The 15554-nt window shown below is 40.2% G+C and overlaps 1 protein-coding gene across 1 annotated transcript; it reads right to left on the reverse strand.

Moving 5' to 3' along the window:
- Positions 1 to 222: 222 nt before the first annotated feature.
- LOC120061885 (fibroblast growth factor 18-like) lies at positions 223 to 15303 on the reverse strand. The gene is made up of 5 exons (XM_039011662.1): positions 15128 to 15303; positions 11674 to 11710; positions 6949 to 7126; positions 4879 to 4985; positions 223 to 1985 (listed from the first exon to the last, which is right to left on the reverse strand). Exons 1-5 carry the CDS (start codon positions 15301 to 15303, stop codon positions 1707 to 1709), a joined length of 777 nt encoding a protein of 258 aa, XP_038867590.1. The 3' UTR covers positions 223 to 1706.
- Positions 15304 to 15554: the final 251 nt, after the last annotated feature.

The following is a 15554-nucleotide window of genomic DNA, read 5'->3' on the forward strand; positions in this document are numbered from 1 at the left end:
GTTCATGGTTTGCAATGATTCCGCAATGCAACATTTGTCAACCTAGAAACCTACTGCTGTTAAAAGCAGCCTTCACACATTTAGGTTTGTATAGTATATGAAAATGCATTTTGTGAATTTATATAACCCCAGTGTGTAGGAGAGAAAAGGCATGCATTTGCCCCTCAACTATAATACCAGGACAAGTAAACGCATAGAAAAATTGTTTTAAATATAGTCCTCATTTTATTAACAGAGGCCAAATAAATTCATCACATTGTATTTACAAAGAAAGGCAATAAATATCTTATAATAGTCATAAAATTGTTTTTGCATACATTTAAAAAAACAAATTCATAAACGTGTCATGTTGTTAGTAGCATCTCATACAAAACCTGTCAGGTGGTAGACAAATATATAGGCTACTACAGCTCTACCCAGGAATAGAGGCTGAACTTTGTCATCAATGGTAATGATCTACCATGTTCTGTAGGGATCACAACTCCTCTGGTTGTCTGGTCTATTATTGGCTGCAGTCTGTTTCCCGAATCCAAGATAAGCATATTTCTGGTTGTACGGTTTTCAGGGTTTGAGAGTTAGGTCTTACAACACAGAGATAGTGGGTGGATAGGATGAATCTATACCTGTCTTAGTACACATTTGAACAATTCAGTGCTCTCGACATTATAACTGGCTTGATTGAACACATTGTTAAAGATTAACAGTTTTTGGGATGTCTCTTTGAACATGGGTGCTTGGGTGCACCATGAACAACCAGAAATACAATCCACCTTTTGGTTGTAGGCCTATGAAAAGCAGGGCAAAATTGGTGGATGCAGATGTTAATAATAACAGAAAGCTTGCTCTGTGTCAAAAATGATTCTGAAGTATATCAGATAACATCATATAAGGCAGTGTTTGAAAAGCTGTCCAGTATTCATTAGGCTTGTTTCAACTTTCTACCACAGTAAGACAAGAAAGGCTAAAGGTGTGATATTATGTTTCCATTGTAATAGTCAGTTAACTTCTGAGCCACATCAACTGAGGTTCAACAAAACTACAACCCCGTCTGTCTGATACCTGGCTAGTCAAAGCATGTTGAATCATCAGTTGTACAAAAATGTCAAGGAAATCACACTGTACACATCGTGTTCAGCGCATTCCAGCCAGAGTAGCCAACGATTCAGGCAGAAGGTATCAACACAGAGGGAGAGTTGGGGGAGAGAGAGTGGGCACTGTCAAATATTGCACTCAAAGCTACACAGTTATCTAGGTAGACTGTGTCACCTGCCACTGTCACCTCTTTCCGTTTCGTCTCCTTGGCGTCTGATTCCAGTAGAAATACGGGATCCATGTTGTCGGGGGGGTGACACAAACAAAACTGACAGGTATTCCAATAAAATCTAGCGCTTTCTTTTTATAACATTTATAAACTCATGCTTCCACCCTCATTGTCAGAAATATGCCTTCAGTTTGTAATTCAAAGGAGCAGAAGATAAGCAATAAGGGTCCTTTGTCATTCTTAGTTTATCCGATATAAATAAAATAAGACACATTATAATAATTATAACAACTCAGAAACATCCAACATTTGGGAGATGTTCAATGTTCCTGAAATATAAAAATAAAACATCTTTGAATGTTTGTTCTTTTTTTGTCGTCGTTCTTTTTACAGAAGAATCTTGTGATTTCCTTGGAAAACAGTGTGTCTGATGTCCATCGGACCATCAGTTAGTTTCGGGGTTCTGTTTTAAGCGACGCGCCCTTCGTGTCCGCTTAGTTACTGTAGTGAAACGGAACTCTTCCAGTGGGTCCACCTTGCCCTTTGGGTGGCGTTTCATGAAATGCACTTCCTGTTGTGTTTGTGTGGTCCGCGATCCTTTTTTGGGCCTCCCCTTCCTGTTGAAGCCTAGGTACCACCCTTTGTACTTGGCCGACACGAGAGCTGTGTAATTGTTCTCCAAGAATTCTTCCACAAAGACGCACTCCTGATTCCTTCCATTGAGCTGCAAGGAAAACAACATGGTTTTAGACACTTAGCACCTGGTTTCCAACACTGTGAAAAAATCACTTCCGCCTTCCACAACGGCAAACCATCAAGGAAACCTATTTTACCTACTGCCAAAGAAACATTTCTGTACGTCATATAGGCCAGGAAGAGATGGAACTATTACAGTTGCATAAAGTTGTTATTCATTCGGTTTTAAATTGTGTTTCTGGTATGGCTCTTGTAAGGACACAAACTTTACGAGACATTTCAAACTTTGCTTTTCTCAGTTTTAAACTATGTTTGTATTTAAAAAATAATTATACATTTTTGTGATATACACTTCCATACTTATGTATTTGGACAGTTAAGCTGCATTTGGACGGTGAAGGAACAAACATCACACCTCACAAAAAATGCTAACCTCCCCTGTTATTGGAAATGGTGAGAGGTTAGCATTTTTGGAAGGTATGATCTTTGTTTTTCTAACTTTCTCACACATCATTATTCAGGATTAATTCACGATTATCCATAAACATGGTAGCATCCACATGAACGTGGAAGTGTTCAGAAACATCTTCTATTCTTATTTACAATAAAAGTGACTCCAAAATTACACAATACATTATTCACTATTCAGTTCCTCCTGGGGAAATTTTTCCAAAACACAACCAAAAACTGCAAATGTATCCAACAAGTTTGTAGAGTCACAAGCTTGATGTAGTCATTGCGTGCTAGAAATAGGGGACCAAATACTAAACTTTTAACTAGACATGTATAAAAACACCCTCAAATAAAAGGTGACATTCTGTACTGTCGTCTTAAATGAAACATTTGATCTCAAATCCAAAATGCTGAAGTAAAGAGCCAAATTTTTAAATGTTAGCTTCACTGTCCAAATAAATACGGAGGGGAGTGTATATGCTGCTGTCCAGTGGTGTAACGTACTTTAGTGAAAATACGGTATCTACGGTATTTTCGGTATCTGTACTTTACTATTTATATATATATATATATTTTTTTTAAATGTTTACTTCACTACATTCCTAAAGAAAATGATGTACTTTTTACTCCATACATTTTCCCTGACACCCAAAAGTACTCGTTACATTTTGAAAGCTTAGCAGGACAGGAAAATGGTCTTCAATTCACACTCTTATCAAGAGAACATCCCTGGTCATCCATACTGCCTCTGATCTGACAGGCTTACTAAACACATGCTTCGTTTGTAAATGATGTCTGAGTGTTGGAGCATGCCCTTGGCTATCCATAAATTAAAAGAACAAGAAAATGATGTGGTCAGGTTTCATTAATATAAGGAATTTTAAATTATTTATACTTGTACTTTTGCTTTTGATACTTAAGTATATTTTAGCAATTACATTTACTTTTGATACGTAAGTATATTTAAAACCAAATACTTTTAGACTTTTACTCAAGTAAAATTTTACTGGGTGACTTTCAAATTTACTTGAGTCATTTTCTATTCAGGTATTTTTACTTTTACTCAAGTATGACAATTGGGTACTTTTTCCTTCGCTGCTATTTTACATTGCGCCACCTGGTGAACAAGAGGTATAATTGCAATGGCAATGCTGCTATAAGGCCATTAGCCTGTCAAAGCATTGTGATGATTGCAGTCTATAATTGACTGGTGGAGGATCAAAAGGAAAGCACAGGTTACGTAGCAGGATGCCAGTGAGTTATCAAAAGATTTCTGTCAGGGGTACACTGAGTATAGCACTCTCCATCCTGGCTTGTATGTTCGGCAAGTGAACATATGAAGATTTTATTCCAAAACGCTATATATTTTTTATTTACCTTGATTTAACTAGGCAAGTCAGTTATTAAGAACAAATTCTTATTTTCAATGACGGCCTACATCCACCAGGCTCTGAGAAATAAGTAGTGCTGTTTGGTTTTACACAGTTAAATGTAACGAATAACTACATTTAAAAAAAATATAGAACTGTACAAATTATACATTTGTGACATCAATATTGAAATATAAAAATAAATAAATACAGTAATATGAGGTCGGTATGTAAAACATTTACATTTGACATTTTAGTCATTTACCAGATGCTCTTTTCCAGAGCAACTTATAGTAAGTGCATTACTTTTAAGATAGCTAGCTGAGACGACCACATATCACAGTCAAATATATAGGACACAAACATTCCGTTCCAGCTAAACAATGGATATATAGGGGTTTTGCAAAAAAAAAAAAAAAAAGAACGAAAGTCTATTAATAAAAAATCTGATAAGAGTAATATTTTACACACATATGAAGGAACTCATAAGCAATCGTTTCTGATGAAAAAACACAAATGCAAAACATTTGTGGATATGGCGTTTTGAAAATAAATATTTTTCATCTATTTATGTCTTATGTATGTCTTAGTCTTGCTAAAATATCCGTAAAGTGTAAATCCACAGCTGAAAAAATAACCGCCAGGGCTTCGGTAAAAAGCTAAGGAATGGGAATGGAGAAATGTAACCACTCTTAAATGCATAGACAGAGCTATGGATGCAAGGACTGACCATCCATGATATCAACAGTATACTTGTCACCATGTCTTGAGACTATACAGTGTCAAGTTGAACTAAGCTCATGAAGCACTTATAAGCTATATTCTTCAAGAATCAATGTGTACATATAATTATTTTAGAAGTCCAACAGTGGATGTAGCAACTGTAGATTTCCCCTTTAAAGAGGAACTTTAGCACACATAATAATCCAAAAAAACTTATTGTGTAAAAGTATTTTTTCTAATGTTAGTTATAGTAATGTCTTCATCCACTGGAATCACTCAAAGAATCTGTTATTGGCACTAGGCAAAACATTTGTTTCCTTGAGTAAGATTTGCCACATTCTCTAGCAAGAGAGTAACAACCAAGGATATGCTTACCTTCCCAATGATTTTGCCATTCTTGTTCATACAGATGTAATACTCACTCTCCTTCCCTTTTATTCGAATATGGCTCCCAAAGGTTTCCGTCTCGACAACAAGAAGAGCTAAAGGGGAAGGAGAAACACATTTACTTAATGAATACTTAATGAATACTTTCAACCACTTCATTAAGTTGATACAGACCATTTGAAACAGATAATAACTATTGGTTCATGAAAAATACTCTATAATTGACTTCGCCATCTCCACAGAATAACAAATATACAACTTTAGCCTCATAAACATTTGAAACGACCCATTCTAAACAACCACGCCGGCGGCTTCTTTTGCTCTGGCACAACCTTAACCCCTGTGGGTTCATCTTTGTTTCTGTTCGCTCCTCGCGGGCAAGAGATCTGCCAAACATTTTGGAGCGGTTACGCTCCCTCGGGATTAGGTTTCAGGTTCTCTTTAGTCTGTGCTCACTCAATCAAAAAGTTAAAGATGATCCATTTGTTTAACACACTGGCCTATTCAGTGGCACTCAAGGGAACGGAGGCGGGCGGGCGGGTCCTCAAAAATAGTCCTGTAAAACAATCTTGTAGGTGAGTGGGAAACTCATCTCAGAACTGACGTTGAGCGAGAGAGGGAAGAAGACATGCCGCTCTTTCAACCAGGGAGCAAAGAGGATAAAATGACTGCGGTGAGACTTCTCTGAATGCACAGGTTTGAGAAACACATTGGAGCTCCTGAGAGGAGTTGGAGGAGCTGAGACAGAGACAGCCACAAGTCCCCACTTAGCTGCCCCTCTTCCATCCCTTTCATACTACAATGGAATAAAGCGAGCTGTACCGTGATATCCCGGGTTGAGGAGGGTTTTAGTGTAGTGTCGCTCACTGTGGCCAAGCTTAATAAGAAACCCCACAGCATTCTCAGCGCTGAATCGCAAACGACTGTGCCTGGGACTTATGCATGTACCACTGGAGACTCCAATTGCAACCTGAAACTACAGGTGCAACAACTGCCGTAAAAAAAAAATACTTCTGCCTGTTTCACGTGGATTGTTTTTTTTACAAATGTGACTATGCATTTAGATACATAAGATGCTATCGGACAAATGGTGACATCAATTATGTGGGATTGCATGTGACACATTCTCTAGCCCAGCTCTACTGCCTGGGGAGAATTAGAACTCTGTCTTATCCGCGTGTATATGTGGGGTAGCTGACCTTGTAGTAGCTGAGGCTCCATTTCTCACCCGTGCTTTCTGACCCTCCATTGTGAGGTTGCTGTTATGACTGAGTGAGGATTAGTGCAGAGAGGAGAGAAGAGTGTCTTCCCGAGCGTCCTGTTAAATCAGTGTCAGGGAGTTCACAGGTGCCAGGTACTGGGGCTGAGTGGAGGGGGCAGGGTTGGCAATTCCTCATGGGGAACATTGAATCTGCTTCCACTCAAGCTCTAACAAGCAACGAGAGGAAACCTCGCCTCAGTGCATCTGTGACTGAACACAGTCGACCGGCGGTGCTTGTTGGCGACTCATACATGTGAGTGCAAACAGGCAAGCACTCCCATACAAACGCGTCTAGACCGAAGCCCAACTTTTAATAGAAAATGGGCCATGTCCACAGTGACAAGTAGTGAATATAGCAACTGATAAACCCTCCACAGAGTTGAAAAGAACTATGCCAGGCATCACGCAGAATTACTTTCCATGACAACAATCAGATGTATTTCCACCTCAATATGATCACTGACCAGAACAGTGGAAGGAACACAGCTGAGACACAATGAATAAAGACAATATATACAGTATCTCTAGATGTGCTTTCTCTGTGGCCGGACACGCTCATAGCCTCACATTCCCACACTATTCATAATCTTAATGGCTTAACCAAGCAATCAGTAAGGAGCTGAGTTAGGGTCAAAGTTCACTCATTAAAAATGTAAACCCAACTCTGACCAGTAGCGGTCCAAAATAGGTTGAATGAATCCTGTTTCACATGGGATAAATCCCACAATAAAAGACCATTGATGAGGGGAACTAGCTTGAAGCGTCTGTAAGTGAAGTGCACAGGAATTCTCCCGTACCGTACTTGCCCCCATCGTCTCCGTTGGCGTTGACCTTCTTGCCCAGGATCTGGACGTGCTTGCCCGTGGTGTGGCTGTACAGCTGGTAGATACGGATCTGCTTCCGGCTCAGGTCATCCGGGTTCCGCGTGTGGTTCTCAATATAGATCCTGAAATCGGCTGAGCTCTGTTGAGATTCCTGGAGGAGAAAGACATGACACAGGTGGTCATAGACCAGCTTTTACCAGGGCCTCTGTCGTGAAGCTCTGCTTAAAGGCCAGAAACTGAGGTAACACCTAGGAAGTTGTAAGCTGACATTTTAAGTTCCGTTTGCACATTAAAACTGACAGGTTTCTTCCACACGACATGTTTACAAGGTAATGAAACTGTGCGGCATTGTACAAATTCAAAGGGCACACACTGTAGAAGTTCACCGAGAACAAAAGCACAACATGGTACATGCTTCATTATTATTGCATGTCTTTGTATTGAGGCAGCTGTCTATGCGCCCAGGGATATCTTGAAAACAGTATTCCATTTCCACAAGCAAGCAAGCCACTAGCAATTATACACCTGAAGCATCCAGCCCTGTTACACTATCATCAAACAAATATCTGCCTGAGGGCCCAGTAAGGCCCATAAATCACAGTGGAGATGTGGATGTGATGGCGAGAGGCAGCTTGTACCACAAAAACACACTCGGAGGGAGCCTCTTGTAACATAAATTCGCCATTCAAATATTTCACACTGTTAGCCTGAATGCAAAGGTCTGTTCCGCACTTACAAGTCAGGGCCCAAAAAAACCCGGAAGAAATCGCTGACTTCGACAACACGTCAAAATGAACGCAGCCTGTGTGCCCTGTCACCCAAACCCATATGTGAATGGGAAGGGTAACGTATACTTTCGAAACCCCTGGAATCTCGATTTGCGCCAAGATCCCATTCCCCAGCTGTATCATGTGGTAATTACATAGTAACTGCCTTTTTATGTGGCTTCTCTCAGGTGGCTAATTATATACACATTACATACTCCAACTCCTTGTTGTTTTAACCTCAGAAACTTAATGACATTTAGTGAATGAGAGGGGAAATATGCTCATGGCAGAACAAATCTTTAACACAGGGGGGAAAACAAACCACTGATCTGAACACAAATCCCAGTAGTGTCAGCAAGGTGTCAGCAAAAATGAAAGCAACTAAGAAGCAGAGTCACTTTTGGATGGTCTAGAAACAACGGCAAATACATGAATTGAAAATATGAAACAATTGTACATCGTGTTTAATGTAAGGGATAATCAACAAGGGGCTATGCTTTCTATGATAATTAACGAATGACGTGGTAGTTGTGTTCCACGACACGCTAGCGGAGTGGAACTGACCTTCCACTGAGTTACACTGCTTTCCAGAGAACACATCGAGCCCCAAGCTGACTATCCCTTTATACCATGGCTCTAATTTAACACATTTGCTGCTAAAAATGTGTTCATTTGCCGGTAGAAATGTGCTCAACATCCACTGAAGTATCTAGCAAGTTCACTAGATAGCAACAGTAGTTGACGTGGTAACCAAACAAACAGACTTGCTGGTTGAGCTAACCAAACCATCAGTCGTAGCTTGCTACTATGAAATTAAAATTCAACAATGCCAATGATGTTTTCAATTCGACTTTTGCTTTCAAAAGCAGCTCAAACATAGAACATGCAACAATGAACTATAGCCATTGAATTCTACCGTGCAAATATACTGTGCGTTACGGGGAAATAATACACGCTCTATAATCCCCTTCAAGCCAATCAGAAACATGTATTCAACAATGCCATGGTACAACACTAAAATTAAATTGTTTGCCTAAAACAAAGATGCATCTTAATCAATAAGCAAATCTTATTGAAATCTCTATATCAAACTTCCTTTGAATTTAGTCAATGCTTAGGCGGAGGAACATTAAGAAGGTTATTATGACACACCTCATACTTCCGTACCTAAGAAACAGTGCATCCAATAGAGAATCCAGAACCCCATTAAAGCTTCCACAACTCTAAAAGAGCATTCAAAACTATCATAGAGCAACCAAATCCAATAGAGCATCAACATCTCCATTAAAGCTTCCACAACTCTAAAAGAGCATTCAAAACTATCATAGAGCATCCAAATCCAATAGAGCATCAACATCTCCATTAAAGCTTCCACAACTCTAAAAGAGCATTCAAAACTATCATAGAGCAACCAAATCCAATAGAGCATCAACATCTCCATTAAAGCTTCCACAACTCTAAAAGAGCATTCAAAACTATCATAGAGCAACCAAATCCAATAGAGCATCAACATCTCCATTAAAGCTTCCACAACTCTAAAAGAGCATTCAAAACTATCATAGAGCAACCAAATCCAATAGAGCATCAACATCTCCATTAAAGCTTCCACAACTCTAAAAGAGCATTCAAAACTATCATAGAGCAACCAAATCCAATAGAGCATCAACATCTCCATTAAAGCTTCCACTACTCTGAAAGAGCATTCAAAACTATCATAGAGCCTCCAAATCCAATACAGCATCTTAATAGAGCTTCCAAAACTCACCACGACCCTAGAATGAAATTGTCTTTCTATTATACTACCCCACAAAGTTCACCACCAAGCCAGCATTCACTAAAAATACTTTTAGGATAACTACTGCTTTGGGATTTGTATCAAATCTCTCCATCTCCAAACAAACATAAAGGTGTGTTTTGTAGACAGTTGCATTTTACATGGAGGAAATAAAGGCAAGCCGCTGCAGAGAGCCGAAGGTAAACGCAATCGACCCCAAAAAATATCGGTCCGTCTCCCTCTTCAAAGACGGGACGAAAATGGGTATGGTTGAAACTTTAAAAGTCTGGCACCATCTATGCTGGGAAGCTTAGCCCCCTTGCATCTCAGATACACCTTACCATCTGCGTAACCCACACATAGGTCTACAAAACACTCGACATGCCATCAAGGTTGTGCTACGCAATTGTATTGGTCTATCTAAAGTGTATTTCCTGCAAGAAAGCCTCTACGAGACTTCCTTCTGACCTACCTCTTCTTTGCAGAAGCAATTAGCCATGCAAAGCATGAAGCATATTGATATATATCACCGCAGATATGGGAAGCAATTAAAACTATATTATTGCGATTGCTGTCTCGGTTGGGGGAGATATCAGACAGTTGACACTAGTGTTGTTTTTGCCAATTCCTTTGGAACAAGAGCACATACCCTTACATAACCCAGTTGTCTCCTATTTTTTTAAACCACCAGCTTTTTTCCTCGCCGAGGGGTGTCTTTGTAAGATGTCCCCTTTATTATGAAATGGTAATGCCAGGTTTTATAATCATGATCCCTTGACCCATTTGTTTAGAACATCTCCGACAGAGATGTGATGTCCAAGAGGTAGAATGAGGGATTGTACTCTATGTCTTCATCTATTGCAGCATCATTGGATGGATTGGGCTTCTCCATTAATAATTTGTTTGGCATGAGTGGTTTGTTGACAATCTTAATCCTCATCTTCAATGCAAAGGATTACTTGTTGAACCAACTCTGGAAATGTTAAGATTTTTAAACTAGGTGATATCTTATCACCTCAATCAAGGGGAAGGGATTGGGCACATTGTATGTAATTACTTATCCCTGTATAAATAGCCAGCAATCTTTCTGACTTTTAATAAGCATTAAATTGGAGACAGGGAAAAGAATCAAGTAATTCTCTGTAATCCCTGAGAGATTTGATTGGCATCAACCCTGGTATATGATACTGACTAGACTACAAAACTAACCTCAACAACAGAGGCATGGAAGCATTTCAGGATGTGGGCTAACCGCTGCCTCTCACTGTATCCAACAATATAACATGCTGGTTTCCAAACTACCCTTTGTATCTGCTATTCATTTACACCAAATACATCATGACAAATAAACTGAACTCAAAATAACCAACACATTCATGCCCAAACGCATTCATTTTTTATATTAGGCAACAGTTAAATCTAACTCCATGCAGCATGTTACACTCCATAATAGTGAATGTGGATTTTTACTGACGTTTGCTATAGACAACCAAGTTATTAACAAATAAATCGCATGCGTAAAAGATGCGGGGTTAGTGCGGTTTATACTATTATTACAAAATAGATCCACGAGGCTGAAATTGATCAAAATAGCTAATTATCCTTATCTAAATGTCCTTGAAATGTATTTTCATCTCAGTTTTTTCTCTGTCTCAATGCTGGTTGCCTGGCTCAATTGTGCGCGGTGGGTTTATCTGGTGCACTCGAGGATGCCTCGTTCATTAGCGAGATGCAAAAGGATAGTTTCCTCTACATTCCAAACCTATTTCCTTACAATAAAATGTACTATATTTTAACAAGGGTAGAGTTACTTTGCTTGTATTTTTGTTTGACGAACAACAAACATCGATCTTTAATTTGGGAATTGTGTTCATCTTATCTAATTAAAGTAACATTAAAAAGTAACTGAAATCTGAGAAAAAGAACCAGCGCGTCTAACCAAGGTATGTTCAAGGTTGCCAAGTGTCCACAAGCTAAAATAGTGTATAGTTACTCTCTCCAATTGTATGAGTATTTGTTCATAAAAAATCCAGAATGGGTCCAGCAAAATCACACACACACACACACACACACACACACACACACACACACACACACACACACACACACACACACACACACACAGTGTTCAAAACCAGAACAATCAAATCAACCTACCTGGAGGTGGAAATAGAGGACCAGAACATGTAAACACCTGGAGAGAGAAAAGGGAGGAGGGGGTTAATCATAAGCAATTACATAAAATATAAACGGCTATATCCATACCTGAATGTCAACGGTAGCAACTATGAAGCTTTTAGCGACTTCTATTGGTAAGAATGTACGTGTTTTGAGAAACGAAAGTAATAGAAAGATGGAATCCTTACAGGTATATGAACCTCGAAGGCACAACAGACATCTTGACTTGCTGAAATACACCTGTTTCCACAGTTTTAAAGCCCCGAGAGAAGTTGAGGATAGACCCGCCAGCGTCCTTACGCACACAATCCCGGAGGTGTCTATGAAACCCAGTGTAATGATAAATAACTGGAGTGCAAAAATGTCACTGCATGCAACATTAGGTGCTTCCTTGTTGTAAGAAAATGATCCAGAGGGAAAAGGTAGCGTATTGTTTCTTGTCCGCCTCCAAATCTCCTAGCTCCGCTCTCACGGTCCGTTTAGACAGCGGTATCTTGCCAGGCGCGGAAATATTCAACTTACAACCATTGCTTAGTAGATTTCCCCTTGTTTAAAAATCCATTGCGCGCACCCTCTTTCCTCCCAAAAGGTGCTCCTCCAAAGATCAGAGGTACTTCAGTTCCGTCCGTACCTGCGGGGGATATCTACACATTGCAAGGATCATTTTAAATCTTCCGACTCCACAGTGGAAAAATGGCAAAAGGGGACAAGTGCGTAAAATCGAATATGAAAATAAATATTTTTTTATGTGGAATACCTCGCGTTCTGATAAAAAAGTTAGTGTTATCCAGAGGGTAGCTATAAATATGAAACCTGAATCTAACGTAACGGCAGATCTTCGTAGCAGGGGCGATGGTGTAATGCCTGTCAGTGGAGTATCTGCGGCTAAGGATTTGGGCACAGTGAGGTTTTTCTGTTGGTGGTGGGTGGAAACTGTCAGCGGTTTGCACCTGATAGGGTAATCTTTGAGAGGCCATCAGTTTGGAGAATGTTTTCCTCTAGTCAGAAATGATAGTGATTGGGAGGGAGTTGGTACAAGGAGGAACACACGAATTGATGGACTTGTTTTGACCTTTTTTAGAGACTTTTGTATATAGGCTACATTTTATTTGGAACAATTCGATATTACCTTAAAAGCAGGTGTAAGCCTATTTCAAGTTCCAAATAGTTTACTTGGGCGAATAGTGGATTCTCATTTGAAGCTTAAATCATATTTTGTATTTTTCATAAATGCCTATCTGTTTTTTTAATATATATTTGTTATTCAGTGTTAGTACTATTAATATCGAATTAATATTAGTTTATTATTGCAGCAGTTTTTGTTGTATTACCTTTGTAATGATAAACAATGTGTAATGTATTTTCAGAACACAATATTACAAAATTGTGTGCCGAGTTGGTAAGGCAACAGTCAAGACTACTCTTTCTCGGCTTCTCTTGTTTTCAGGTTATGTTGGAGGTCACTTCGTTTGTGGATTGGGCTTTACTCTCCCAGACAGCATTGAAATGCAGGTTGTTGTGGAACTCGATTTTTCAATAATGTGCTATAACTTATCCCGCATTTAAATGAAAGAGAGGTGTGAATGTGTTTACGAGGCCCTCTGAACTCGCAGTGGAATGATCGATCATCCCTCCCGCCACTTAGGACCATTGTGTGATTCCCCTTTATTGTCCTATTAGAACGGGAATTACAGCATTCCATCCTCATTGCATTTCAAATAAAAATTCATAATTTTCCCATATGGTTAGAGGTACCTATTTAAACTATAGTTGATTGCACTTTGAATAGCCGGCAAGAATGAGGGTGGCTGTGTGAATCAATATAATGCCAAAATATTATCCCCAGAATTGTGAAATTCTGTACCTATGTAAAATACATATGTACTACCAGAATTCAAAGCTCCTAGGTCCTCCATTGACAAAATTCCAAAAATCCTAATTGCACAAAACATTATAATTTATGATAGGAACAGTTGAATTAACACAAGGTGTGAATGTCTGATGATTAGATTGACCTGGGGCTTCCATTTGGTGTACATCCAAAATACTTACAATCAACAAAAGACAATATGTTTGAAGCATTGGCTTGCAGTCCAAAATGAAGCTTTTTGAAAAGTGATTAAAACCACAGGCATGATAAACTATAATTATGATACTGCACAAAAGGAGCCAGCATTGAGTAGATACTCATAAACCAGGAGCTGTGGCACAGAGTGAACAGAGCTGTGTCTTTGATGTGCTGCTCAACTGTGTGACACTTGTAGCAAGCTTCAAAAGAAGAAGCTCCTGCATTCTGCTTACCTGCACATTTTCACTTTTTTTCTACTGCCTCGGCCAGATGTTGAAAAAGCTTGGTGGCAATCTTAAAATAAATGATGGAGACTCGTGAAAATAAAAAGTCCTTGTTCACTGTTTTGTGGCACTTCTATGGTATCTACCCCTCTGGTAGAACCACGTTACAGCAGGTATGACACATGGAGAAACTTTTCCATTCAATAGTTTATTCTAGGATGGAGGATACATTGCATTGACCGTGGACTCTAATCAGTCACATTAAGCGACACGAACTACGGCGTGTCAGATTTGTTCTTAGAAACATTTACATTTAGAATTTAGACTAAGTGGCTATGAAGGTGGGTCAGAATTGTGATCAACAATTGAGAATTTTTTCTTGGGTGGAAAGTTGAGCCTACTGGTTGACAATGACTAGAGTTGAGGTTTATGAATGGGGAGCTGTCTCAGTCCTTCTGAGGAGAGGAGGGGGAGGTGGGCAGGCAAGCCAGCAACTCAAGAGTTAGGATTAGGTTACCCACAAAGCTTACCCACAGCGACTGACTGAGTGAAGAAAAGAACAAGCAAGTAAGCTAATGGTCTTGGGATAAACCCCACAGCCGCAAAAGAGAGTTTGTTACAAAATGCACCGTGGCTTTGCACCATCATCGCTACCGGTAGATGTCTGAGACTGTGTCGTGACGGTCATCAGGAATGTGGAGAATATCTCATTGACGCTAGAAAAAAAAGGCGGGGTGAAAAAAGCTATACGAGGGCGGTCAGCCAGGGGTTCAAAGGGCCTAGCAGGCCTTTAAGCTTGACAAAAGAACTTGGAAGTTCTGTAAGTGAATTCCAATGTACTATATTAGTGTCAGGACCCCCCTGCCACCCCCTTTCCTCCCCTCACTTCCCACTTTCATCTCCGACACGAACATATCGACTGGGGGGGTCGGGTGTTTTTTTGGGGGGGCATCTACATCCTATTGAATTCTCAAGGTGAGGGGACGGCCGAGAAGGACCTAGTGGCTCGTATAAGCCGTCCAGACCCTTTTCACTCCAAGTCACAGCCCAACGAGCGTGTGAGGAGGCGGGGATAGCCTCTTCCTCTCATCTCCCAGGAATCAACCCAACCCCATTAGTATATTGGCGGCCCCTTTCACACTGTTGGCTTAGCTCTTTGGCCCTGGGCCCCCGGAGTCCCGTGGCGTAAGGTGGGCTAGTCAGGAGCAGGTCACCGCGGGGTCGCGACACCTCGGTGTGCGATAGGGTGACGGAGAGAGTGCCCAGAAGAGTGTCGCTGAGAGAGAGGGCGAGCCTTGAAGAAAAGCTGGGAAGCATTTTGTATTTTGTAATTTGTCCCCCATCACATTTGCTTGGAGTCATTTAGGGCATCTTTGCCTTGAAGTTTGGGGCCACAGTGTGTGTGTGGGTGTGTGTGCCTTGAAGTTGGGGGCCACAGTATGTGTTTGTGAGAGAGAAAGAGACCATGTGAGTGTGGGGTCAAAATTAAACTATTGCTCCTCGACAAGAAATCTCAGAGTACCGCGATACATGCAGAACCTATTGACAAATCCATTAGCTTCAGTACC

This window comes from Salvelinus namaycush, chromosome 17 (genome assembly GCF_016432855.1).
Source record: "Salvelinus namaycush isolate Seneca chromosome 17, SaNama_1.0, whole genome shotgun sequence".
NCBI classification, from domain to species: Eukaryota; Metazoa; Chordata; class Actinopteri; order Salmoniformes; family Salmonidae; genus Salvelinus; species Salvelinus namaycush.